Source organism: Pogonomyrmex barbatus, unplaced genomic scaffold (genome assembly GCF_055798465.1).
Source record: "Pogonomyrmex barbatus isolate J1 unplaced genomic scaffold, ASM5579846v1 scaffold8, whole genome shotgun sequence".
Taxonomy (NCBI): domain Eukaryota; kingdom Metazoa; phylum Arthropoda; class Insecta; order Hymenoptera; family Formicidae; genus Pogonomyrmex; species Pogonomyrmex barbatus.
Genome location: NW_028297182.1, coordinates 1,944,132 through 1,971,892, shown reverse-complemented (window position 1 = coordinate 1,971,892; position 27,761 = coordinate 1,944,132). Strand labels below are relative to the sequence as shown.

The 27,761-nt window shown below is 24.3% G+C and overlaps 6 protein-coding genes and 1 pseudogene across 7 annotated transcripts; all 7 read left to right on the top strand.

Annotated features, from left to right (window-relative positions):
* The first annotated feature begins 864 nt into the window (after nt 1-864).
* Nucleotides 865-3,068, top strand: LOC148934697 (chymotrypsin-1-like). The gene is made up of 5 exons (XM_089084155.1): nt 865-964; nt 1,238-1,388; nt 1,720-1,972; nt 2,483-2,620; nt 2,762-3,068. Exons 1-5 carry the CDS (start codon nt 913-915, stop codon nt 2,909-2,911), a joined length of 744 nt encoding a protein of 247 aa, XP_088940281.1. The 5' UTR covers nt 865-912; the 3' UTR covers nt 2,912-3,068.
* Nucleotides 3,069-4,674: 1,606 nt separating this feature from the next.
* Nucleotides 4,675-7,402, top strand: LOC105433469 (chymotrypsin-1-like). Its single transcript, XM_025219918.2, has 5 exons — nt 4,675-4,773; nt 5,322-5,472; nt 5,807-6,068; nt 6,470-6,607; nt 7,060-7,402. The coding sequence occupies exons 1-5, from the start codon at nt 4,722-4,724 to the stop codon at nt 7,201-7,203; spliced, it is 747 nt and encodes a 248-aa protein (XP_025075703.2). The 5' UTR covers nt 4,675-4,721; the 3' UTR covers nt 7,204-7,402.
* A 1,650-nt stretch (nt 7,403-9,052) lies between these two features.
* On the top strand, nt 9,053-11,168 carry LOC105433468 (chymotrypsin-1-like). The gene is made up of 5 exons (XM_025219917.2): nt 9,053-9,176; nt 9,728-9,878; nt 10,004-10,271; nt 10,485-10,622; nt 10,874-11,168. The coding sequence occupies exons 1-5, from the start codon at nt 9,113-9,115 to the stop codon at nt 11,021-11,023; spliced, it is 771 nt and encodes a 256-aa protein (XP_025075702.2). The 5' UTR covers nt 9,053-9,112; the 3' UTR covers nt 11,024-11,168.
* A 3,145-nt stretch (nt 11,169-14,313) lies between these two features.
* LOC148934696 (chymotrypsin-1-like) lies at nt 14,314-16,471 on the top strand. Of its 2 annotated transcripts, none has more exons than XM_089084149.1 (5): nt 14,314-14,412; nt 14,706-14,859; nt 15,013-15,265; nt 15,752-15,886; nt 16,132-16,471. In XM_089084149.1, exons 1-5 carry the CDS (start codon nt 14,361-14,363, stop codon nt 16,270-16,272), a joined length of 735 nt encoding a protein of 244 aa, XP_088940275.1. In that variant the 5' UTR covers nt 14,314-14,360; the 3' UTR covers nt 16,273-16,471. The 2 variants fall into 2 exon arrangements, with proteins under 2 accessions (XP_088940275.1, XP_088940276.1); XM_089084150.1 differs by having other exon boundaries at nt 14,315-14,412; nt 14,709-14,859.
* Nucleotides 16,472-17,240: 769 nt separating this feature from the next.
* LOC148934695 (chymotrypsin-1-like) lies at nt 17,241-19,571 on the top strand (annotated as a pseudogene).
* Nucleotides 19,572-20,733: 1,162 nt separating this feature from the next.
* LOC148934694 (chymotrypsin-1-like) lies at nt 20,734-22,870 on the top strand. The gene is made up of 5 exons (XM_089084153.1): nt 20,734-20,860; nt 21,411-21,561; nt 21,687-21,954; nt 22,187-22,324; nt 22,576-22,870. The coding sequence occupies exons 1-5, from the start codon at nt 20,809-20,811 to the stop codon at nt 22,723-22,725; spliced, it is 759 nt and encodes a 252-aa protein (XP_088940279.1). The 5' UTR covers nt 20,734-20,808; the 3' UTR covers nt 22,726-22,870.
* Nucleotides 22,871-24,168: 1,298 nt separating this feature from the next.
* LOC148934693 (chymotrypsin-1-like) lies at nt 24,169-26,978 on the top strand. Its single transcript, XM_089084154.1, has 5 exons — nt 24,169-24,921; nt 25,457-25,613; nt 25,798-26,053; nt 26,246-26,401; nt 26,655-26,978. The coding sequence occupies exons 1-5, from the start codon at nt 24,876-24,878 to the stop codon at nt 26,796-26,798; spliced, it is 759 nt and encodes a 252-aa protein (XP_088940280.1). The 5' UTR covers nt 24,169-24,875; the 3' UTR covers nt 26,799-26,978.
* The last annotated feature ends 783 nt before the right edge of the window (nt 26,979-27,761 follow it).

Below are 27,761 nucleotides of genomic sequence, written 5' to 3'. Positions count from 1 at the left end.
TGAATAAATAAATCATTTTCCTCATTCAATATTGACAGCTGAAGAAATGTTATCTCACTCTTAATTATGACATCAATTGATTACTAACAGTCTGACGATGTTCATATAGATTACATCAAATTTTATTTTAAAAAAATCGCATAACGGATTAAATCTTCTAGATAATGTTGGGAAAACCGATTGTCTTTGATTTTAGATAGAAGAAATGAGAGCGATAATAATTATATGATGACAAATGATATTATCGTGTTTAATAATAATGTTAATCAATTTGTGTGTGTTTATATAATATTTAATTATATGTATAATTACTTAAATATTTAACTACTTGTATAAATACTTAAATTCTTAATTAAAGATAAAATATTATTTTAAGACATTACGTATATTATTAACACAGATAGATGCAATAATTAAAAATTGTATGCAATTAATAATATTAATTGTTCTTTTGTTTGTAAGAAAAATTACATATAAATATACGCAAAACCATAAAGACTGCAAAACTAAAAATGATGAAAAACTGTTCAATTCCGATTTATCTAAATTTTGCATATTAATACGGCTTGTAAACAAAAATGTATTGTGAATATATATAGCAGAATAAAAAATTGCTAGTGTATATTAAAATGTATATTAAATATATGTATCTATATACAGATTGATTTATTTAAAAATGAGTGCGACAATGCAACATGACAATTGCCACTTGACTCTTATCTTATTTCCAATCAAAAAGCTTCTTATGTACTACATGAGAGAATATTATTATAAGAAAACAATAAAAATACTTTTTTCTTAAAACCTTTTAATTAAAATTGATAGATTATAGATCAGGTCATTGTGATAGTAGGATTATAAAATGATGTTGATAAATGACGACAATCATTCGTTCAGTGTATTTCAGCAATCATGTATACGGCAGTTAGTTTCTTCCTTATCAATTTCATATTTGCGGTTTACGGTAATCTATCTTTGTTATATTTTAGTATAATATTTGTAACAATCAATTTTAAAAAATATGTAAGAATAAGAATAGAAAAAAATAAATAATAGAAAATAATAAAATGTGTGATTATATTAAAATTATAATATATATTTTTTTTAATTTTTTATATGTTTTTAATTGAATTTTTGGCTAAAATTAAGAGTATTGTATACAAAAAGTAACTGTAATAAAGTAATAAGTAATAAAAGTAATGCTTAAATAAATGAATTAAACATAAAATTCTTTAAGGTTCGCCGGTAACGCACATTATCGGCGGTAGAGATGCTCCACCCGGCAAATATCCACACCATGTAGCTCTAAAATATGGAAACAATTTTCGTTGTGGTGGATCGATTATTAACAAACGTTATATTCTCACTGCGGCTCATTGCGTAAACGAGTAAGTATCTCCGCGATTTATATTAATTATTTCCATCCTAACTTTCATTAACGATTATAAAATTTGATCTGAAATAATCAATAATTAAAAACATTATTTTATAAAAAAATATAATAATAAAATTACTATGTACATTCTATAAAAATGATATACAGGTAGACAGACTTGCGAGCAATTTTTTTGTGCATTTAAAAATTCTATTTTATTTGGGAAAAAATTATTTCTTTAAGATATTCCTTTTAATATGAAGAATTTTAAGAATTTGTTAATTGAAAAAAGAAGGAATAAAATTCTTCTGAAGAATTATTCTAACGAAAATTACTTTTTCCAGTCTTACAGATATTAAAAGACTCGCAGTCCATGCAGGTACGATCTACTTAAATGAAACAGGTGATGTTTATCAAGCGGAAAGCGTAGTTTGGCACAATGGCTTCGATGAGATTGCACTTGCTGACGATGTCGGTCTCATTCGGTTAAACAGGGATATCGAGTACACCAATGCAATAAAACCCATTCCGCTTGCACAAGAAGATATCGCAGTCACAGATCTTCCTTGCGTTATATCTGGTTGGGGCATAACTTCGGTAAGTTACTATTAAAAGAATTAATATTGTTTAAGAATAACAAGAATGGAACACACACAATAAAATATGCTACATGAAATAAAATGTTAATTAATTAGTCAAATTAAAATATTAAATATTATTAACATAATATAAAAACAAATACATACATAAAATGTTAGTTATAAAATATAAAATGTTTTAAAAAGTTTATTGTTTTCTTTTTTGCATACAAAGCAATATTTTTTGTATTGATTAATTTTTTTTAGATTTTAAGCATCTTCAAAGCTTTCATGATATACTAAATAATACAATATATGTTCAAATAAGATCATTGAATTGTTACTATCCGATAATTCCGTGTGATAGTCCTCTTTTACTTTTTGCATTTCAAAAAAATTTCCGAAAAATTTATAAGAAACGTTATTACCCATTATTTAATCACACAATTTTAATTCCTATTATATAGTCACCACATTCTTTAATCATAATAACCACTTATTTATTTACTAACATAATATATTCTTCCAGCTTAATGGAAAAATACCTAACACCTTACAAGAAATAAACCTAAAGGTCTATTCTCCCAAAAAATGTCAGCGTTTGGCTTGGCAAATAACAAATAATCACATCTGCACTCTTACAAGAGAGGGCGAGGGAGTGTGCTATGTAAGCACATGAATTTTTTATTATTATACAGATATCTGTTTTAATGCAGAGCTTGTAGAGTATATTAAGAAATATAATTGTAAGAAATATAATTGTAAAGTAATAATAGATTACCTGTAATAACTTCTTATAATGTTATAGGGTGACTCAGGTAGTGCTCTTCTTGCTAATGGTGTTCAGATTGGCATCGCATCGTTTGTATTTCCATGTGCTTTAGGAAAACCCGATATGTACACTAAGGTGTCCTCGTATCGAAACTGGATTAACGAGCATATGGTTGATGCCAATTAACAATTAAATAATATTTAATTTTTATATTGTCATTATATATTGATAAATTGCGTTTACATATATATATGATGTATAAATTTGTAATAAATATATATATATATATATAATATAGAAATTGTATATTATACACATCATCAATAAATATTTTTGTTTTTTATTCCCTTTATTATTAATCAGAGATAGTGTAATATTAAAATTAATTTTATAAAATAAAATATTAAACTATTAATAAAATTATTAATAAAATATTAAATTATTAATAATTACAGTTAAGGTTCTGTGTAAAATTAAATCAAGAGTATAAACAATAGATTATTTGAGCCGAAACTAAATGACAATATTAGAAATATTTTAATAAATATTAAAATACAAAACTTCATTATCGCAACCCAAACGTTTTAATCTTCATATTAAAAAAAGCCAAATAGAAATAAATTAAGTAAAACATTATTCCTGATACATGTCAAATTCAGTTAAATAAGAATTGAAAACGATTTACAATTGTTCAAGATATAAACTTGGGGATGAGAAGGAAGTTACAATACTTTGTCTTAAATCAAAATCATCATGTTGATCTTAATGTTGATCTGTTAAAACAATCGATAAAATTGTTTTAAATCAGATGTGACCACAAATATGTCTGATGGAATGAAGATTAATCAAGCGAAAATGAAATATTTCAGGAGCTGTTATCGTCAGTTTTGACAAGGATGTGAATGTTACATTCATAAATATATCTCTACAGAATTATACAAAAAGAGAGTAATAAGTTGTTATTAATAAAAAGTTATAAAAAGTTATTAAAAAATATAACGATGCAAATGATAATTAAGATCAAAATTATAAAATGAATAATGTATAAAATAATGTATAAAATAAAATATACAATTATAATACATACCATGATAGAAAAAGCTATATTTAGATAGATAGCATGCTAACATGATAGAAAAAGAATCTCTAAAAATTATTAAAAAATTTTTTTATATTAAATTGCAAAACAATAATTTAATTCTCTTTAATCATTCCTGTGAAAAAATATATTTTAAAAGCTGCTTAAAATTTTATAATAAAGTTTGTATAAGAAAATAATGTGTGTTAATGAAATACAATCTAAATTTAAGATATTAAGATATTAAAATATTAAGATATTTAAGATATTAAGAAGAATGAATTTATATATTAAAATTATAAAAATAAAAATTATTATATATTAAAAATTATTAAAATAAAAATTATAAACACAAAAAAATACATTTAATGTATAAATATTCGCAGAAAAAGTTTTTTAAATGTTTTAAAAGCACAGTTTAGCAGTTATTTATAATATTCAATTTATTCTCTTGATCAAATTTTGACAAATAATTTCCGGATAGTTTCGTCAATTGTTACAAAATATGGCGCCAATATGAGAGAGATTTATAATCTATTATTATATCTATCATTAATGATCTATTTTGTAAATCCGAATATTTAAAATAACTCAATGAGTACGCATTTTACGCAGTAGTTTTTAGATAATAATTATATCGATTACATCAGATAAAGATTTATTCTAGATTTCAAAGTTAAAGATTTCAAAATTTTTCTGAAAGATAGAAATCTTCGCAGATATACAATTCAATCTCACGTCTCTTAGCATAAGTTATCAAAATCATTTCGAAAGAGTTTGATTATCTATTGATCTATTGCAGATTAAGCATATTTTATTTTTGTATTGTATACATGTACACATTCCAAAGTACGATATCTGTACTCAAAATGACTATATAAACGTATGAAGCTTCATTAATACCAGTACACTTTCAACATGCACGCGTTCATTGTCTTGTTAATTGCCTGCTTAACTGTAGCCGTTCACGGTAAGTGAATACAAATAAAATTAATTTTAAACATACAACAATATTAAAGATTCACACTTATATATACTGTTACTATTATTTTAAAGGTTTTATTTTTACGACTTACAGTTCAAAATAGCAAAGTCACAGAAACTTTGAATTTTCTATATGTATAAAATAAAATTTAAATTTAAAAATAAAATTAAAATTATAAATTTATATATAAATTACTTTAAAAAAATACTTTATCTTACATTTATTAAGTTAAATTTTAAATTAAGTATTATGTATAAAAAGATATCTATTATTTAAAAATAAGGTTGTTAAATAATATTTTTTAATATTTTTTAAATACATTTATGTTTTTTTATAATTGTCTATTAGAGAAAATCAATTGTGGACATTCTCTTTACTAAATTTTAATGTTAAAAATGTAACATTGCGTACTATATATTTATTAATAGCAACAACTTAATAGAATAACAAATAGTTATAATTATTTATGTTTTCAAAAGTACGTTAAAAATTATTATAACATAAATTTGATTTGTACGTATATATCCTTATAGGCTTCCCAAATACTCATATTGTTGGTGGAAAAGATGCTCCGGTTGGTAAATACCCATATCAAGTATCTCTACGACGATACGACAATCACTTTTGTGGCGGATCTATTCTCAATGAGCACACCATTCTTACTGCCGCTCATTGTATAGTAGCGTACGTATTTTACTCTTATATACAAATGTATCATCTAAAGTGTTAGAATGTTTTTTTTTTTTAAATTATTAAAAGTAGCGAGAAAATTTCTTTTATAGTTTTTATAATTTGTTAGAGTCATTTAAATGACTTACGGGGTACTGTGAGATTGGTTCCTCCAAAAAGAAACAAAAAAAAAATAATATCCCATTTAATCTTTTTTAAGAATCATATAATTTTCTTTTATATACGAAAAAGTAATATATTTTACAAGATAGAATTTTCTTTATCATATTTAAGAAAAAAGTCAGAGAACAGAAAAATAATTAACAATTAAAATATATTTCTTTAATAGTTACTCGTCGAATCCTTCCGCTCTGAAAGGAGTAACTGTCCATACCGGTACAACTCTGTTAAGCGAGTCTGGTACAGTGTATACAGTAAAACAAGCTATTGCTCATAAAGGTTTCAATTCTTTTGCATTGAACAACGACGTCGGTTTACTTATTTTGTCAACTCCCATTGAGTACACCAAATATGTACAACCCATAGAAATTGCAACTGATGATGTTGCTCCTGGCTCTAAGTGCACTTTAACTGGATGGGGAACAACTTCGGTAAGCTGAAAATAAAACAAATTATTGTTATACAATATTGTTATACAATAAAAATAATCGCTAATATTTAGTGGATTTAAATTAAAAAGTTTAGCAAAATAGAAAAGTTTTGTTTCTTTAAATATTCTTCTATATTTTTTTTACAACGTTATTAATAATAAACATAATTACATTTTTAAACATATTTTATGATATGATGACAATAAAAACTATGTATAGAAAAATAAAAAGCTATATATAAAGCACAATATATTTATTGCCAAATTTCGAAATCTTCACTTTTCTGATTTACATAAAAATTTTATAAATACACGCACATAAAACACACAAAACTAAAATAGAATCTTTAATAAATTTCTTGTAACGTATGCATTTACAATAAACTTCTTATTTATTTTCAGTTTGGTGGTCGAGTCCCTAACAATTTACAAGAGATTGAGTTGAATGTTTATGATCAAGGCAAATGTAGCCTAAGACACTGGCAAGTACAATCTAGTCACATTTGCACGCTCACGAAAGCAGGCGAAGGTGCATGTCACGTAAGTATTTGTTTACAAATTTTATTATCTAAAATATCACTACATGTCATAAATAAAAAAAGTATTCGTATCTCGTTATTTATCTCATTTCTTTCTCGAAATATATAGTAATTCTAACTTTTTAATAATTCTAATTTTTTTCTGTAAAAAAAAAGAATTATAAAATTATACAATATTATAGATACTAAAAATATTTAAATAGGATATAATGTTAAGTTGCAAATTTACTATCAATATATAAAATTATTTATTTCAAAATTATCTTTAATTTATTTATTGTGAAAGCTACAAATATATTGGAGCTATATAAATATTTATAATTTATTTTTGGAGGAAATAACTCATGTCATAATTAAGTAAATGACAATAATTAAATCAGATAAATAAATTAAACTATTTAAAATTATAAATTTTACAAACAATTAGTTATTGTATTTCTATTAAATTTCCAGGGTGATTCTGGTGGTCCTCTTGTTGCCAATGGTGCTCAAATCGGTATTGTTTCCTTCGGTATACCGTGTGCTCGTGGTGCTCCTGATGTATTCACTAGAGTGACCTCATTCACAGATTGGATTCAACAAAACATGGTTCAATAATTAAGAACAAAGATAAAATGAGATATTATTTTATACACATATTATTATTTAAATATGTTAATTTTTTGATACTTATTTTATAAGTATAAATTCCGTATAATTCCGTTATGAAACATTTTATATATATAATTATAATTGTGCATGTTAAAAAAGAAAATTGGAAATTATTACTAATAAAAATTTTCTGAAGATTATTAAATGTGAATATATAAATAATTATTTTTGTCTGCGCGTCTCATGCCTAAACATCTTTGTATAATGCTATAATTATTTGAAAAAATATACATATTATTTAAATATAATGTTCAAATACAATATTTCTTATATTTTATTTAAATAGAATATTTTTGTTTTAAAAAGATAGTTGCAAAATCATAAGACAAAACTATCTATTTTTTTATTCACTTTTCCATTGATTGTGAGTTAACATATATTTGATTCATTTTCTTTGACATATATTTGACATTTTAATCTTTTTTCTGATTATATTATTTCTGATTTTTAATTTTAAAAAATTAAATAAAATTAATATTAATTTAAAAATATTTAAAAAGATATTAAAGAGATTTAAAGAAATTATTATATTTTTGCTATTTTGGTCATAATTTTTATAATTTTTTAGAACTAAATTAAATCATTATTCAATTTATTTTTAAAGAAATTTTTAAAGAAATTCGAAGAACCATGAAAATTATTTTAATAATTTCCGAAAAAACTTTTTATTATTTAATTTAATTTTAATTATAGCTATTATAATTTTAATTATAGCTCTATCGAAACTTAAAACTAATTCCTGATTAATTTGCACTAAACAAAATTGTACGTAACTCTTTACAAAATTTACAAAAGTGAATCAATAATTATCCGCAATGTAATCACAATTCTTATTATAATAACAATAGAGATTTCAATAACTTCATTTTTAATGTAGTCCTTTGTTTTTCAATGCATTTGATTCATTGGTGCATAAGCTTTTTTATACCCTCAGAAAAACATGTTTTCGGTTAAGAGACAAGTTACACATACACTGTTTCTTTCAGTTCTTAATCTGAGAAAAAAAATTACGATTTTATCATTAATAGTCACCCATTTATCCGATAGAATCATGTTACACGCTGGTTCAATATCGTATTCGATGGTGGACGGGCGTCCAATTTTTTTTTTCTATGTTGTCTATGACATTTGTGCAACTTATTGTACTTTCCATTCGTAAACAATCTATTACGCCAGTACATTATTTCCTCACACTATTTTCACTTCTTGACATTCTTTAATGGACTTTGGTTTCTGATATATTTTCCAAAAAAACAAATCACTATATACGCTCTTTTTTTATGCAAATAGAAAGCGGAGCGGCCATGGTTAATCTTACGATAATATAACTGATTGTCGAAAATCCTTCAAATGAAAAAGAGACCATGATGAGAGAAAGTACACAGACATTATACGTTCGTAATCAGTAATGCAATAGTGTGAAATAAATTTTAAGTATCATTGTTGATAATTATTGACTACTCATATATTGATTTTTATTATTATTTATCAATCTATCACAGACGATATCACAGGAGCAAATGTTACATAGTAATGCTAGATAAGATTTAATCAGACTGTTCATAAAATAAACGGGGAGGGGGGGGGGGAGGGGGAGAAATCCTGATTATTCTAGGGAAAGTTATAACAAGTTAAGAAACATATATTAAAAAACTATAATTTTTATTGATATGTAAAGATATATAAAATAAACTATAAATAATAATATTTTATCGTATGAGATATATCGTGACATGAGAAAAATTAAAAGCAATGTCACAGGCATGTGATTTATATCTTTGTTTCAATAAGTTATATAAACTATAAATGCATTTATTTGCTTCAAAGTCTCTTTGCTTCAGTTTGTTTCAACAACATGTCTGTAAAGATGCACGCGTTTGTTTGTTTCGTGTTAATTGCTTTGGCGTACACCGCTCAAGGTATGACTTTATAAATTATAAACGATAATATTAGAAAAAGAGATACTGAGAGAAGAAGCAAAAAAAGATGTATCTTTTTATAATTCATGGATAAAGCAATATTTTTTAATATAACTTAAGAAAAGTTCCTCATAATAACACGAGTGTCCGTTTTATAACTTCTATACATATTGCTGTACGTTTAATATTAAATATAAAAAATTAATTACATTAAATATAACATTTATATACAAAATTTCATGTATGTCAATAATATATTAATATAAATGATACATCTTAAACAAATTATACAAATGAATCTAGAAGAATATATACTGATTTCTGTATATCCCTTAAATATGTATCTTTTAACGTTAATATTAACACTAACAATAAAAACTTTTGAAAACAAATTTTTTTTTTAAATAAATTTATAACTTTCCCCAAAGAATCCATTCAGTTCTTGAATCGCCGCAATGTTTCATTCAATGTTTTTATTCAAAGAAAATAGTAATATAGATATTAATGTGCATGACGTTAACAAAATTATTTTATTTTCCATTACCATTAAGGAGCTCCATCTCCTCGTATCGTTGGTGGTAAGGATGCTCCTATCGGCAAATATCCATATCAAGTGTCTTTGAGATTTCGAGGCTCACACTCATGTGGTGGATCTATCCTGAATGAATATAATATATTAACCGCGGCGCATTGCGTTGAGGGGTATGTTATTCAAATCTGTATCAATATATAAAATGGAATTTCATTATAAAACTAATTGTGTCAAATGGACATAAATGCGAAAAATGTATACATATATATACTGATATGTTTTTCTTTATTATTAGGCGAGAAAATATGTTAGATCAGTTGAAGGTCCATGCTGGCACAAACTTTTTGAACGAAACAGGAGATGTTTATGATGTAGAAAGTGCCAGCGTGAACAAAGATTTCGACAGCTATTTGCTCGTTAATGACATTGCCATTCTCCATCTTGAAAATCCTATTAAGTACACCAATGTAGTACAACCGATAAAACTTGCGACAGACGAGAGCCGACAAGATAAAGATCTTGAAGGCAAACCATGCATATTATCCGGTTGGGGAACTACAAGGGTAATATCGAACTCATGATACATGGATTTTCTAGATTTAACTCTATATATATATATATATATATATATATATATATATATATAAATTCTCGTTAGAGAATCATTTTTTATATACAAGTTGAAAGTAAAACTGAAAAACATTTTAATTACCAGTATTAGCCATTATGTATTATTTTTTTGTATACTTCAATTCTTAACGTATATATTTTTTCAGCTTGGTGGAAATACTCCTAACAACTTGCAAGAAATTGAATTGTTAGTTTATCCGCAGAAAGATTGCGAGGCAGAGATATGGAGAGTGACAGATAGCCATATCTGCACTTTGACTAAGGAAGGAGAAGGAGCATGTCACGTAAGCCGCTATTATCATTCAATATTATATTGAGCACAAATCATTATTAATTATATATTTCCATAAATTGTAAAAGCATAATGGGGAGTTAATAATAAAATATGAAAATTATAATACTAAAAGTTCTGATTACGTATTAATAAAATTTTTATTTTGATAATGAAATGATTATAATAACTTTTATTTACTAATGAGTAATTTATTATTGTTACAGTAACGATATTTTATTATTAATTTCATTTTTATTCCAGGGTGATTCTGGTGGACCTTTGGTGGAGTTGGCCAATGGAAAACAAATTGGAATCGTATCTTTCGGTACTCCTTGCGCGGTTGGATATCCAGACGTTTTCACAAGAGTGTCCAGTTTTAGAGAGTGGATTTCGCTTAATATGAAAAATTAAACGATATTATTTAATTTGTTCTTTAAGATTTCCTAATCTATATAACATTTGTAATTCAATTAATAATACAATTTAAACAAATTGTTTTTCCAAAATGTATCATGCTCTCTTTATTAGTTAAATAAAATTTCAATACAAATAACAACATACGTAATTTAAATTTTACTTTTCTTTTATTTTTGAATATAATATTTAGATATATAATGCACCCAGTTACACTAACCGCGATTGTTATGCACAGTAAACGATATTAATATTAATATTTTTTTCGTATTATTCGTATTAATATTAATATTTATTTGTCATTATAAAAGTTAAAATTTGTAAATGTTATTGTAAATAAATCTGATACTTAAAATTTAGTAAAAAAAGATTTCATTTAAAATATATTAAACATAAATGAAATTTGTGTAGAAACAGAAAGATTATAGTACAAAATTCAATACGTTCAATACTGATATAAATATATATTAAATTAAATGTTTACAATTTCTTATACATTTGAATACGATACTTTTTTTCTCAATGCAAATAACTTTTATTTAAAATATTATTAAAAATTTATTTTACGTTTATGACTAAAATTTCTCTTTTTAATTAATTATTTATATATTGTCAAAATCAAAGAGTAGACAAACTTGTAACTTTTTACTTTACAAGATTTAAATTAATTTTTACTGAATAAATATATTGAAAATATAGAAACAATTATCAAATAGGAATGGAAATAAGTGCATTAAATGAACGGAATGTATGATTTATTGTATATTTCTATTATTAGAATGGAATTTAATTATAAAATTAATTCTATATGCCCAATAGACATAAAATGTAAAATATGTATATACTTTTCTTATTATTAAAAAGAAAATATGTTAGATTCTTTCCACAAAGATTTGTGCCAACGTGAATGAAAGATTCACTTTTTGAATGAAATAAATGATGTTTCTGACATTGAAAGTGCTAGTAATTAAAAAATGATAATAGATCTTTATTTATTAATGACATTTTCGTAATTTACTTTGAAAAACCTATTAAATATAACAAATTAGTGCAATTGATAAAACTTGATAGATAATAAAAATCTTGAAGGTAAGCCGTCACATTATCTGATTGGGAAACTACAAGAATAATATCGAACACAATACGTAGATTTTTTTCAGATTTAACAATACATATCTAAAAATAAATGCTTTTTTGTACATTTTGTACATATTGTACATATTGTAAAAAAAAAATCATATAATTTTTTACACATAAACACATAACAAATTAGAATTAACAAATAAAGAAATATTAGATAATTATTTGTTATTTTATTCGTTGTTATACTTAAATTCTTAACGTGTATTTGCCATTTTACGTTCGTGGAAGCAGTAATAAAGAAGTGAAGAATTGTGAGAAATTGAATTTAATCTATTCGTAGAAAGAGAGTGCAAGAGAGTATTACAGGAAATAACAGTCATATTTGCATTTTTTATTAAAAAAGGAGAAAGAGCATGCCACGTAAGCCATTGATATTATTATATTAAGCAAATTAATATTAATTTTATATTTTTATAACATTATAAAAGTATAAGAGAGAGTTAATAATATTGAAAATTATAATATTAAAAATTTAATTTAATTGTATATATGTAAATGAAACTTTTATTTTAATAATAAAACTTTTATTTTTATAATAATTTTTATTTAATAATAATATTTATTTAATAATAATTTGTTATTGCTATAATAATGATGATTTTAATGTTTATTAATTTTATTTTTATTCTTGGATGATTCTGATGTATCTTTAGTAATTAACTTAAATTAAAATTATTTTTTTTTATATCTGTTGTCTTGAATATTTGGAATATTTGGATTTTACAAAAGTATCTAATATTTTGTTATTTATTTAATTATATTTATTTAAACATAAAACATAAATAACATATTAAATTTATAAATATATATGTACACATATAATTTAAATTATGTTTTATGCATTATGTAACATAATTAATAATAAGCTTTAAACAAATTGTTTTTATAAAGTGTATTATATTTCCCATTATTAATAAAAAAATGTCAGAATCTATAAAAATATAATAATTAATTTTTTTTATTTTTTAATATATGAGATTTAGATATATACTTTTAGTTGCGCTATTATTCTTCACAATAAGCAGTATTAACATTTTGTTTATATTATTAAAATAAAAAATTTATTAATCTTACATTGTTATTATAACTGAACTTGATATAAATTTAGCCAAAAAAGATTTTTTAAGATATAATTAAGATATAATTAAAAGTGAATCCGATAAAAAAAAGTAAAATAATATAATTACAAATTTTAGTAAGTTTAATATAAGGTATAAAACTAAATGTTTACATAATCTTTTTATACCTTATTTAAATATAATATTAATTTTTTTAATATATAAATTATAACTTCTATTTAAAATATTATTAAATTATTTGATAATTATAAATAAAAAATTTTATTTTTTATTAATTACAAATTTTTTGAAATTTTAGATCAGATAACTTTAGTAACTTTTTACAAAAGATATATTGATTTTTACATAACATTATCGAGAAATCTATTGAGGACATAGAATCGATAAGAACAAATTAAAAGTTAAATTGTGTATCAGATAAATAAATATAAATATTAAATTTTTTTTTTACGGAAAGTTAAAACTGAACGCAAACAGTATGAATTTAATAAGAAACTGTCACTTTTATCAGTATATAGGGTGTCTGACAATCATCTCTCGTGGGTAAGTAGAGTGTATTGTATTGAACAGAAAAATGTTGTACCACTTTGTGGCTCTTGAAATAAATATAGAATTACTAATGTATACAAATCTGTGAATGAGCGAGCATTTGCACAAAAGAACAGCCCAGTATTACATACGTTCATGATTTCTAGGTGTATGGCAACATATTGAAAGTATGCACTATAAACAAATGTCCTATTATTTGTCATATTCAAACATCTTGTCGCGCGTCATGAACGTTCGTAATGTTGGCCTTTTGCATAAATGTTGGCTCCTTTATATAAATTAATAACTTTTTAATTATTGCGAAAATTGCAAGATGATACAGGATTCTTTTTACTTAATATAATTTGTTCTACTTTCCTATGAGAGATAATATAGTTGCTACATGGACACCTTGTACAAGTGCAATATAAGTAATAAGATATTGCGATATGATACCGCAACTTGAGAAAAATCGAGAAGTGTCAACTGACAAGATGATTTATATCTTTGTTACAACTAGCTTAGAGGTATATAAACTTATAAGATCCTTTCTTCACTTCACTAGTCTCAATATATCTACAAAGATGCATAAATACGCTTTTTTTATACTCATCGCTTTGGTATATGCCGCACAAGGTACAAATTTTTAAATTATTATAATCTTTTTCTTATAACAGGAGAAAAAGAGAATTACGAAAGGAAGAAAAGAATAGAGAAAGAAATATATATATTTTTTTTTAGTACATACATAGAGAAATTACTTTCTAATATAAACGAAATTCTTATTAAAAATAACACTGCACACTATTGTTCAATATTTATAACTTTAGTTTAGATTATTGCATATACATTTACTAAAAATATACAAACTTCTATATAAAAAAAAGTATTATTTTGCATATTAATGTAATTACTTTTATTTATGCAAGGAGCTCCGTCCCCTCAGATTATCGGTGGTAGGGATGCTCCTATCGGCAAATATCCATATCAAGTATCTTTGAGATTTTTCAATGTAGTATTTTTATGTAGTGGATCAATTATCGATAATCTTAACGTGTTAACCGCGGCACATTGCATTAGAGGGTACGTTAAATACTATTTGAACTATACAATTTGAATTTTATTACATCAATATGTTATTAGTGGAATTACTATTTAACTTTATAATTAATTCTTTACCTTATCATAATGTTAAGTGAGATGCGGTATATATATTTATATGCTTTCTTTATTTAGGAGAGAAAATATACTGGACTTGCTAAAAGTCCACGTTGGCACAAACTTTTTGAATGAAACGGGTGATGTGTATGACATACAGAGCGTTACTATGAACATTATCGATAATTCTACATTTGCTAATGATATTGCCGTGATTCATCTTAAAAGTCCTATCGTATACAATACATTTGTGCAACCGATAGAACTTGCGACATCCGATAAAAATCTCGATGGCGCATCGTGCACATTAACCGGATGGGGATTTACAAAGGTAACATCAAACTTATTATATATATAAATTTTTCAAATTTAATATATCCAAAAATAAGTAGCTTTTTAAAAAAATTATTACTTTTTATTTTTTTGTAATAAATTAAACTAATATAAAAGTATATGTGGATGCTGGTATGCTTAATAGAGAAAATAGACAATTCAGATGTTACACGATCAAACGATGATTTTTAACACATTAATTTTTTCAATTTTTGAATTTCTTCAAAAAATTGAAAAAAATATTTTGCCTTTATTGCCAACTATATGCTGCTTACTTACATAATAAATCAATAAGCACTAAAGCTTCTGTCCAACCGTGTTTGAATCACCTATCTTCTATATAATCTATATAATATCTATATTCTATATAATATCTATATTCTTCTATTTAAAATAATAAATAAGAAAACATTTTAGCTATAATTATTAGTTGTCGTTTTATTGTTCATCATGTTTTAATTTTCAATGCATTTATTTTTTCCAGCTTGATAGTGAGATTTCTAATAGTTTACAAGAAATTGAGCTGATGGTTTATCCACAAAGCCTGTGTATGATAGAAGAAGGAGTGACGAACAATCATATCTGCACTTTGACTAAAATAGGAGAAGGAATATGCTACGTAAGCTATTAATCATTAATGTCATATTCAAAAAATTAATTTTAATTACATATTTTTATATAACATTAAAAATAAAAGTAAATAGGGAGATACAACGTAAAAAAATTACAACATTAAAAATATCTGATCACATATCGATGAAATTTTTTATTTAATAATGAAATAATTATAATAATTTTTAATAATAAGAAGTTTGTTATTGTAACAATGATAACATTTTATTATTCATTGTATCTTTATTTCAGGGTGATTCCGGTGGACCTTTAGTGGCCAATGGAGTTCAAATTGGTATTGTTTCCTTTGGTACCCCTTGCGCACTTGGATATGCAGACATTTTCACGAGAGTGACCAGTTACGTGATATGGATCTTGCTAAATAGAAAATAGAAAAATTAAACCATACTATTTCATTTGTTTGTTAACTGTCACTTTATCTATATAAGAATTCTATTAAACTATTCTTATAAAATATGACTTTTTTTATTTATAAACTAAATAAATTTGTAAATAACAATCTAATAATTTCTAAACAATAATTTAAGCCGTATATGTTTTAAAATAATAAAAAGATTATACATAGCATTAATCGATAGACAAACTCTTATTGTCAAATAATTTTTCTTTTGTTTCCTTGAATATACATAAATTCAAGGTTAATGCTTTATATTGTGAAGTATGTATATGTTGTTAAATTATCAACTTGCCACATAGTCCGCTTAAAGCAATATCTCGATTTACTTTTTAATAAATCAAAAATAATTTTTTCCGAAAAATCGACCAATCCCTTACTCAATGAAACTTTTATTGCGAAAAATATTATCCCAATCAAGAATCGAACCTGGATTACTTATTTTTCATGCGAGTGTTTTAATTATTCGACCATTAAGGCATGTGGTAGTATTTATCGCAATAATTATTTAGATAATTCTAATACGTTTCTCCTGGTTACTTATCTATCTCCTTTTATCGTTACTTATCTACTTTTTGCGATAAATATTACCATGCCTCAGTAGTCGAATGGTAAAAACATTCGGAAAGTAAGTCATCGATTTTTGGTTACAGTAATATTTTTCGCAATATTTGAACGTCATAATTTGTATTACTATAACAATAGAGATCTTACAATAATACTATTTTTCAATATAAACTCTTTATTTTTCAACTGAATCCCTTGATCCATTGTTTCATCGGATCATATTCTTTATCAGATAAACAGGCATAAATTCTAATTATTCTGAAAAAATGAAATTATAAGTTAAGAAACATATATAAAAACACAATCAGCTTCATTGATATACAAAATTGTATCAAATAAATTATAAATAGTAATATTTCATTATATGGGATATCGTGACATGAGAAAAATTAAAAGCAATATCAAAGCCATTAATATTCTTACGGGTATTATCAATATCATGATACATTGTTAAATTTTAACGTTTTGTGTACATTGTAGTTGACTTCATCAGAATGAGAAGCAGCCTGACAATGTGTTATCACCAATGTATTATCATATTATTATGCTGCTCCGCGTCTTGACGAAATGAACTATATTAGTTAATTTATAATGTAGTAGAACTACATTATAATGTTCACAAAATGTTGGTATTTAACAATGTATGATATGGATAATATCTTAGTGTATACTTATTTTGCTTCGTCCAGTTTGTTTTAACAACATATTTATAAAGATGCACGCATTTACTTGTTTTCTGTTAATCACATTTGCATACCGCTCAAGGTATGATTTTACAAATCATAAATGATAATATTGGAAAAAGAAATATTGAAAGAAAAAGAAGATAAATGCATAAAACAATTTTAATATATGCATAAAGTAATTAATCTCTAAATATAAAAAAGTCCTTGATAACGCGAATGTTTGTTTTATAATTTTTATATTACTGTATTAGACATATTATGTTAATATAAATATGTAAAGAAAGAATTAATTACATTATAGGATTTAATGTAGCATTTATACACAAAAATTTAGACGCATAAATAATTTGTTAACGTAAATGATACATTATACACAAATTAAATGAATCTAGAAGAATACATTTCTGTGTATTTCTTAAATACGTATCTTAACGTTAATATGACACTAATAACATAATTTTTTAAGAAGATATTTTTCTAAATAAAATTATAACTTTTTCAAACAATTTATTTAATTTTTGGATAACCAACAACGTTTAATTGGCCTTATTTAAACATAATAATCATATAAATATTTATGTACACAATGTTAACAAAATTATTTTATTTTTATCATTAAGGAGCTCCGTCCTCTCGTATCGTCGGTGATAAGGATGCTCTCGTCGGCAAATATCCATATCAAGTGTCCTTGAGATTTCATGGCTCACATTTATGTGGATCAATCATCAATAATCAGTAATGTGTTAACCGCAGCGCATTGTATTCATGGGTATGTTATTCAAATCTACATCAGCATATGAATTTTCATATTGTAATATATATAATTTCATAAATGAAATATGTAATCCAAAATTTTGTTATAAAACTAATTCTTTAATGTGTCAAATGGACATGAATGCAAAATACACATATATTGACATGACTTTTCTTATTATTAGGATAAAAGATACGTTAGATAAAAGGTCCATGCTGGCACGAACTTTTTGAACGAAACAGGAGATGTTTATGGCATAGAAAGTGCTAGCATCAATAAATATTTCGACAGCGATTTGCTTATTAATGACGTTGCTATCCTCCATCTTAAAAATTCTTAATACTTAATACTTAATACTTAATAATAATTAAATACACCAATGTACAACCGACAAAACTTGCGACAATAAAGATCTTGAAGACAAGCCATGTACGTTAACCGGTTAGAGAACTACAAAGGTAATATCGAACTCATGATATAGATTTTTTATATTTAACTACATACACCTAAAAATAAATTCCTGTTAGAGAATTACATCTTTTTTGCATATAAGTGACAAATTAAAGGTAAAATTGAAAAACATTGTGATCATAATTATTAGCCCTTATGTATCATTTGTTGTGTACTCAATTTTTAAAGTATTTATTTTTTCAGGTTGGTGGAAATATTTTTAACAATTTACCAGAAATTCAAGTGGTAATTTATTCATAGAAAGATTACAAGTCACAGGTAGAGGAAGATGCAAACCAGAAAGTGATCATTAAAGATAATCATATCTGCATTAAGAAAAAGAAAGGAGTGTGCATATCTTTGATTAAGAAAAAGGAAGGAGCGTGCAACGTAAGTCATTATTATCATTAATATTGTATTAAACAAATAAATATTGATTATATATTTCTATACAACATATTGTAAATAGTGCATAACAAAGAGTTAATAATATGAAAATTATAATAAAGTATCTGATGTATCGATAAAATTTTTATTTTAATAATGAAATTATTATAATGAGTTTTATTTAATAATTAGCAATTTGTTATAGTAACGATATTTTATTATGAATTTTATTTTTATTTTAGGGCGATTCTGGTGGACCTTTGGTAGTCAATGGTACTCAAATTGGAATCGCATCTTTCGTTACTCCGGGCTTGGATATCCAGACGTTTACACGTCCAGAGTGTCCAAATTCATTTCTTAGATTAACACAAATATAAAAAAAAATAATGAATATTATTTAGTTTGTTTTTTAAAATATCTCTCGACTTTATGAAACATTTATAATTCAATTAATAACACCTTTAGATAAATTTAGCACTATCTACAATAAACGATATTAACTTTTTATTTATATGAATCAAAATTTATAAATCTTATGATTTTATTATAAGTTGTCTTGACACAAATTTAGCAGGAGAAAATTTTTTAAGATATAATTAAAACAGAGAGTGATATAAAAAGAAATATTATAATTTCAATTAAAATTTAATTAGAATTATGTCCTTTAGTATATCTTGCGAACTTGGATATTCAGACATCAAGAGACACAAGTTCACATAAGAATGTTCAGGTTTGAATCTTGGATTACCAAGAATCTGGAACGTTTAATGATTATTTAATTTGTTTTTTAAAATTTTCCCGTCTTATTTGTATATGTACATTTTATTTGTAATTCAATTAATAACACAGTTTAAGAAAATTATTTTATAAAATATATTATATCCTCTATATTATATCCTCTATATTATATCCTCTATATTTATTAATTAAATAAATTTATAATTAACAATATAATAATTTCTTTATTTTTTTTATTTTTCGGTATGAAGACTGATGCTTTTAGTTACAGAAGTTAAACGCTATTGTTATCCGCGTAAACGATATTATTTTATTATTTATATTATTAAAAAGCAAAATTTTTTACTTTTATAATGTTAAATGCATTTAAGAGAGACGCAAATTTAGCAAAGAGAAATTTTTTGAGATAAAATTAAAGAGATATCTAGTAGAGAAAAATTTATAATTATGAACTTTAATCAAAAACTTCATCATGAATTCTGATTATTCTAAGAAAAATGAAATTATGACAATTTAAGAAACACATATAAAAACTAGACTATTCTTATTGATATATAAAATTGCATAAAATAAATTGTAAATAATGATATTTCGTTATATGGCATATCGTGACATGAGAAAAATTAAGAACAAATCAAAACATTAATATTTTTACGGATATTATCCATGTCATGATACATTGTTAAATGCCAACATTTCGTGAACGTTGCAGTTTACTTCATCAGAACGAGAAGCAGATTGATAATGTGTTATCACTAATGTGTTACCACATTATAAGGCTGCCCTGACAAAATAAACTGCAATATTAACGAAACGTTGGCACTTAACAATGTATTACGATAAAGATAATATTCGCCTTGGTTAATATGCTTCTATAAATATCCTTGCTATCCAGTTCTTTGCTATCCAGTTTCAACAACATATTTGTGAAGATGCACATGTTTGTTTGTTTCGTGTTAATTGCTTTGGCGTACACCGCTCAAGGTATGACTTTATAAATTATAAACGATAATATTGGAAAAAGAGATACTGAGAGAAGAAGCAAAAGAAGATGTATCTTTTTATAATTCATGGATAAAGCAATATTTTTTAATATAACTTAAGAAAAATTCCTCATAATAACACGAGTGTCCGTTTTATAACTTCTATACATATTGCTGTATGTTTAATATTAAATATAAAAAATTAATTACATTAAATATAACATTTATATACAAAATTTCATGTGTGTCAATAATATATTAATATAAATGATACATCTTAAACAAATTATACAAATGAATCTAGAAGAATATGTACTGATTTCTGTATATCCCTTAAATATGTATCTTTTAACGTTAATATTAACACTAACAATAAAAACTTTTGAAAACAAATTTTTTTTTAAATAAATTTATAACTTTCTCCAAAGAATCCATTCAGTTCTTGAATCGCCGCAATGTTTCATTCAATGTTTTTATTCAAAGAAAATAGTAATATAGACATTAATGTGCATGACGTTAACAAAATTATTTTATTTTCCATTACCATTAAGGAGCTCCATCTCCTCGTATCGTTGGTGGTAAGGATGCTCCTATCGGCAAATATCCATATCAAGTGTCTTTGAGATTTCGAGGCTCACACTCATGTGGTGGATCTATCCTGAATGAATATAATATATTAACCGCGGCGCATTGCGTTGAGGGGTATGTTATTCAAATCTATATCAATATATAAAATGGAATTTCATTATAAAACTAATTGTGTCAAATGGACATAAATGCGAAAAATGTACATATATATATACTGATATGTTTTTCTTTATTATTAGGCGAGAAAATATGTTAGATCAGTTGAAGGTCCATGCTGGCACAAACTTTTTGAACGAAACAGGAGATGTTTATGATGTAGAAAGTGCCAGCGTGAACAAAGATTTCGACAGCTATTTGCTCGTTAATGACATTGCCATTCTCCATCTTGAAAATCCTATTAAGTACACCAATGTAGTACAACCGATAAAACTTGCGACAGACGAGAGCCGACAAGATAAAGATCTTGAAGGCAAACCATGCATATTATCCGGTTGGGGAACTACAAGGGTAATATCGAACTCATGATACATGGATTTTCCAGATTTAACTCTATATATATATATATATATATATATATATATATATATATGTGTGTGTATATAAATTCTCGTTAGAGAATCATTTTTTATATACAAGTTACAAATCGAAAGGAAAACTGAAAAACATTTTAATTACCAGTATTAGCCATTATGTATTATTTTTTTGTATACTTCAATTCTTAACGCATATATTTTTTCAGCTTGATGGAAATACTTCTAACAACTTGCAAGAAATTGAATTGTTAGTTTATCCGCAGAAAGACTGCGAGGCAGAGATATGGAGAGTGACAGATAGCCATATCTGCACTTTGACTAAGGAAGGAGAAGGAGCATGTCACGTAAGCCGCTATTATCATTCAATATTATATTGAGCACAAATCATTATTAATTATATATTTCCATAAATTGTAAAAGCATAATGGGGAGTTAATAATATAATATGAAAATTATAACACTAAAAGTTCTGATTACGTATTAATAAAATTTTTATTTTGATAATGAAATGATTATAATAACTTTTATTTACTAATGAGTAATTTATTATTGTTATAGTAACGATATTTTATTATTAATTTCATTTTTATTCCAGGGTGATTCTGGTGGACCTTTGGTGGAGTTGGCCAATGGAAAACAAATTGGAATCGTATCTTTCGGTACTCCTTGCGCGGTTGGATATCCAGACGTTTTCACAAGAGTGTCCAGTTTTAGAGAGTGGATTTCGCTTAATATGAAAAATTAAACGATATTATTTAATTTGTTCTTTAAGATTTCCTAATCTATATAACATTTGTAATTCAATTAATAATACAATTTAAACAAATTGTTTTTCCAAAATGTATCATGCTCTCTTTATTAGTTAAATAAAATTTCAATACAAATAACAACATACGTAATTTAAATTTTACTTTTCTTTTATTTTTGAATATAATATTTAGATATATAATGCACCCAGTTACACTAACCGCGATTGTTATGCACAGTAAACGATATTAATATTAATATTTTTTTCGTATTATTCGTATTAATATTAATATTTATTCGTCATTATAAAAGTTAAAATTTGTAAATGTTATTGTAAATAAATCTGATACTTAAAATTTAGTAAAAAAAGATTTCATTTAAAATATATTAAACATAAATGAAATTTGTGTAGAAACAGAAAGATTATAGTACAAAATTCAATACGTTCAATACTGATATAAATATATATTAAATTAAATGTTTACAATTTCTTATACATTTGAATACGATACTTTTTTTCTCAATGCAAATAATTTTTATTTAAAATATTAGTAAAAATTTATTTTACGTTTATGACTAAAATTTCTCTTTTTAATTAATTATTTATATATTGTCAAAATCAAAGAGTAGACAAAACTTGTAACTTTTTACTTTACAAGATTTAAATTAATTTTTACTGAATAAATATATTGAAAATATAGAAACAATTACCAAATAGGAATGGAAATAAGTGCATTAAATGAACGGAATGTATGATTTATTGTATATTTCTATTATTAGAATGGAATTTAATTATAAAATTAATTCTATATGCTCAATAGACATAAAATGTAAAATATGTATATACTTTTCTTCTTATTAAAAAGAAAATATGTTAGATTCTTTCCACAAAGATTTGTGCCAACGTGAATGAAAGATTCACTTTTTGAATGAAATAAATGTTGATGATGTTTCTGACATTGAAAGTGCTAGTAATTAAAAAATGATAATAGATCTTTATTTATTAATGACATTTTCGTAATTTACTTTTTTTAGAAATTTTTTTAGAATTTTAGAAAATTTTTTAAAATATAATTAAAACAGAGAGTGATATAAAAAGAAATATTATAATTTCAATTAAAATTTAATTAGAATTATGTCCTTTAGTATATCTTGCGAACTTGGATATTCAGACATCAAGAGACACAAGTTCATATAAGAATGTTCAGGTTTGAATCTTGGATTACCAAGAATCTGGAACGTTTAATGATTATTTAATTTGTTTTTTAAAATTTTCCCGTCTTATTTGTATATGTACATTTTATTTGTAATTCAATTAATAACACAGTTTAAGAAAATTATTTTATAAAATATATTATATCCTCTATATTATATCCTCTATATTATATCCTCTATATTTATTAATTAAATAAATTTATAATTAACAATATAATAATTTCTTTATTTTTTTTATTTTTCGGTATGAAGACTGATGCTTTTAGTTACAGAAGTTAAACGCTATTGTTATCCGCGTAAACGATATTATTTTATTATTTATATTATTAAAAAGCAAAATTTTTTACTTTTATAATGTTAAATGCATTTAAGAGAGACGCAAATTTAGCAAAGAGAAATTTTTTGAGATAAAATTAAAGAGATATCTAGTAGAGAAAAATTTATAATTATGAACTTTAATCAAAAACTTGATCATGAATTCTGATTATTCTAAGAAAAATGAAATTATGACAATTTAAGAAACACATATAAAAACTAGACTATTCTTATTGATATATAAAATTGCATAAAATAAATTGTAAATAATGATATTTCGTTATATGGCATATCGTGACATGAGAAAAATTAAGAACAAATCAAAACATTAATATTTTTACGGATATTATCCATGTCATGATACATTGTTAAATGCCAACATTTCGTGAACGTTGCAGTTTACTTCATCAGAACGAGAAGCAGATTGATAATGTGTTATCACTAATGTGTTACCACATTATAAGGCTGCCCTGACAAAATAAACTGCAATATTAACGAAACGTTGGCACTTAACAATGTATTACGATAAAGATAATATTCGCCTTGGTTAATATGCTTCTATAAATACTCTTGCTATCCAGTTCTTTACTATCCAGTTTCAACAACATATTTGTGAAGATGCACATGTTTGTTTGTTTCGTGTTAATCGCATATACAGCTCAAGGTATGACTTTACAAATTAGAAATATATTAATTAAAAAAGTGGTATTGAAAGAAAAAGGAAAAAAAGGTAATGCATCTTTTTATAATATATGCATAAAGCAATTATCTTTTAATATAAGAAAAGTTTTTAATAATGCGAGAGTCTGTTTTATAACTTTTATATATATTACTCTATTACATATTACGTTAATACAAATATACAAAAAAAGATTAATTACGTGAGATATGACATTTATACACAAAATTTTAGGTACGCGTAAATAATTTATTAACATAAATGATACATCATACACAAGTTATATGGGTTTAAGGAGAACGCTTTTTTATATATTTCTTAAATACGGATCTTAAAGTTAATATGACATTAATAACAACTTTTGAAAAAGATATTTTTCTAAATAAAATTATAACTTTCTCAAACAATTTATTTAGTTTTTGAATCGCCGCGACGTTTAATTGGCCTTATTTAAACAAAATAACCATATAGATATTTATGTACACGATGTTAACGAAATTATTTTATTTTCATCATTAAGGAGCTCCGTCCTCTCGTATTGTCGGCGGTAAGGATGCTCCCATCGGCAAATATCCATATCAAGTGTCCTTGAGATTTCACGGCTCACATTTATGTGGTGGATCAATCATCAATAATCGTACTGTGTTAACCGCAGCGCATTGTATTTATTCAAAATGGTATGTTATTCAAATCTACATCAATATATGGAATTTTCATATTTTAATATATAATAATAAAATATATAATCATATTTAATATATAATAATAATAGAATAATAAAATATTATAATAAAATACTAATAAGTCTATAATAATAAAATATATAATTTTAAAATGGAATTTTAAAATTATATATTTTAGGAAAAGATTGGATGGATACAAGATCCACGCTGGCACGAACTTTCTGAATGAAACAGGAGAGGTTTTTGGTATAAAAAGTGTTACCATGCACGAAGATTACAGCCCAATTGAGTTGCTTAATGACATTGCCATTATCCATCTCAACAATCCTATTAAATTTAGTGCAACCAACTTAATGCAATCGGTAAAACTTGCGACAGATGATAAAAATCTTGAAGGCAAGCCCTGTACGTTAACCGGTTGGGGAACTACAAGGGTAATGTCGAATTCATGAATTTTTTAGATTTAACTACATATACCTAAAAATAAATTCTTGTTAGAGAATTATATCGTTTTTTGCATATAAATGATAAATTAAAAATAAAATTGAAAAACGTTGTGATCATAATTATTAGCTCTTATGTATTATTTGTTGTGCACTCAATTTTTAAAGCATTTATTTTTTCAGGTTGGAGGAAATACTCCTAACAACTTACAAGAAATTCAACTGGTAGTTTACTCACAGAAAGATTGCAAGTCACAGATAGAGGAAGAGACAAATCAGAAAATGACCATTAAAGATAGCCATATCTGCACTTTGAAGAAAGGGAAAGGAGCGTGCAACGTAAGTCGTTATTATTATTAATATTATATTAAACAAATAAATATTAATTATATATTTCTATACAGCATTGTAAAAACATAACAGAGAATTAATGATATATAAAAATTACAATAAAGTATCTGATTATGTATTGATAAAATTTTTATTTTAATAATAAAATTATTATAATGAGTTTTACTTAATAATTAGCAATTTGTTATTGCTAATTATTAAGTAACGATATTTTATTATTAATTTCATTATATATTTCTAGGGCGATTCTGGTGGACCTTTGGTAGCCAATGGTACTCAAATTGGAATCGTATCTTTCGGTACTCCTTGTTCGCTTGGATATCCAGACGTTTACACAAGAGTGTCCAGTTTTAGAAATTGGATTTCGCTTAATATGAAAAATTAAACGATATTATTTAATTTGTTCTTTAAAAGACCTCTTGTCTTTATGAAACATTTGTAATTCAACAACATAATAAAAAAAATTAATAACACTCGGGGCACATTGTTTTTACAAAAATGATTGTGTTACACTTTCATTATTAATTAAATATAATTTTAAAATAAATAAAATTATAATAATTTATTTTGTATTTTTATTTTAGCTTTAAATATATGATTTAAATATAATACTCTTAGATAAATTAAGTGCTATCTACAATAAATGATATTAATTTTTTATTTATACAAGTTAAAATTTGTAAATCTTATGATTTTATTATAAATAAAGTCTTGACGTTAACTTTAGCAAAAATATTCTTTTATAATATAATTAAAACAGAGAAAGGAAATATTATAATTTCAATTAATATGTCATTAAAATTATATCCTTTAGTATATCATGCACATTTGGATATCCAGATACAAGTTTACACAAAAATGTCCAGTTTTAAATCTTGAATTACCAAGAATCTGAAATGTTAAATGATATTATTTAATTTGTTTTTTAAAATATTTTTCCATCTTATATAATTTATTCGTAATTCAATTAATAACACAGTTTAAAAAAATTATTTTATAAAATATATTATGTCTCTATTTATTAATTAAATAAATTTATAAATAACAATATAGTAATTTCTTTATCGTTTTTTTATATTTTGATATGAAGACTAATGTTTTTAATTATAATAACTAAACGCTATTGTTATTCGTGCAATAAACGATATTATATAATTGTATACAATATTATACGATATATTGTATTATTTATATTAATAGAAAAGCAAAATTATTTAATCTTATGATGTTAATTTTATAAATGCATTTGAGAGAGATGCAAATTTAGCAAAAAAATTTTTTTAAATAAAATTAAAGAGATATCTAGTAAAGAAAAAATTATAATTATAAAATTTGATTTAAAGCAAAT

What these genes read in the sequence shown, in the direction of transcription:
- LOC148934697 (XM_089084155.1), top strand. Translation starts at nt 913, where the DNA reads ATGTATACGGCAGTTAGTTTCTTCCTTATCAATTTCATATTTGCGGTT. An exon ending in TTTCATATTTGCGGTTTACG is followed by an intron (nt 965 to 1,237) that starts GTAATCTATCTT and finishes AAATTCTTTAAG; the next exon opens with GTTCGCCGGTAACGCACATT. An exon ending in CTGGTTGGGGCATAACTTCG is followed by an intron (nt 1,973 to 2,482) that starts GTAAGTTACTAT and finishes ATATTCTTCCAG; the next exon opens with CTTAATGGAAAAATACCTAA.
- LOC105433469 (XM_025219918.2), top strand. Translation starts at nt 4,722, where the DNA reads ATGCACGCGTTCATTGTCTTGTTAATTGCCTGCTTAACTGTAGCCGTT. An exon ending in GCCGCTCATTGTATAGTAGC is followed by an intron (nt 5,473 to 5,806) that starts GTACGTATTTTA and finishes TTTCTTTAATAG; the next exon opens with TTACTCGTCGAATCCTTCCG. An exon ending in CAGGCGAAGGTGCATGTCAC is followed by an intron (nt 6,608 to 7,059) that starts GTAAGTATTTGT and finishes TTAAATTTCCAG; the next exon opens with GGTGATTCTGGTGGTCCTCT.
- LOC105433468 (XM_025219917.2), top strand. Translation starts at nt 9,113, where the DNA reads ATGTCTGTAAAGATGCACGCGTTTGTTTGTTTCGTGTTAATTGCTTTG. An exon ending in TTTGGCGTACACCGCTCAAG is followed by an intron (nt 9,177 to 9,727) that starts GTATGACTTTAT and finishes ATTACCATTAAG; the next exon opens with GAGCTCCATCTCCTCGTATC. An exon ending in CCGGTTGGGGAACTACAAGG is followed by an intron (nt 10,272 to 10,484) that starts GTAATATCGAAC and finishes ATATTTTTTCAG; the next exon opens with CTTGGTGGAAATACTCCTAA.
- LOC148934696 (XM_089084149.1), top strand. Translation starts at nt 14,361, where the DNA reads ATGCATAAATACGCTTTTTTTATACTCATCGCTTTGGTATATGCCGCA. An exon ending in GCGGCACATTGCATTAGAGG is followed by an intron (nt 14,860 to 15,012) that starts GTACGTTAAATA and finishes TTCTTTATTTAG; the next exon opens with GAGAGAAAATATACTGGACT. An exon ending in CCGGATGGGGATTTACAAAG is followed by an intron (nt 15,266 to 15,751) that starts GTAACATCAAAC and finishes TATTTTTTCCAG; the next exon opens with CTTGATAGTGAGATTTCTAA.
- LOC148934694 (XM_089084153.1), top strand. Translation starts at nt 20,809, where the DNA reads ATGCACATGTTTGTTTGTTTCGTGTTAATTGCTTTGGCGTACACCGCT. An exon ending in TTTGGCGTACACCGCTCAAG is followed by an intron (nt 20,861 to 21,410) that starts GTATGACTTTAT and finishes ATTACCATTAAG; the next exon opens with GAGCTCCATCTCCTCGTATC. An exon ending in CCGGTTGGGGAACTACAAGG is followed by an intron (nt 21,955 to 22,186) that starts GTAATATCGAAC and finishes ATATTTTTTCAG; the next exon opens with CTTGATGGAAATACTTCTAA.
- LOC148934693 (XM_089084154.1), top strand. Translation starts at nt 24,876, where the DNA reads ATGCACATGTTTGTTTGTTTCGTGTTAATCGCATATACAGCTCAAG. An exon ending in AATCGCATATACAGCTCAAG is followed by an intron (nt 24,922 to 25,456) that starts GTATGACTTTAC and finishes TTCATCATTAAG; the next exon opens with GAGCTCCGTCCTCTCGTATT. An exon ending in CATTGTATTTATTCAAAATG is followed by an intron (nt 25,614 to 25,797) that starts GTATGTTATTCA and finishes TATATATTTTAG; the next exon opens with GAAAAGATTGGATGGATACA.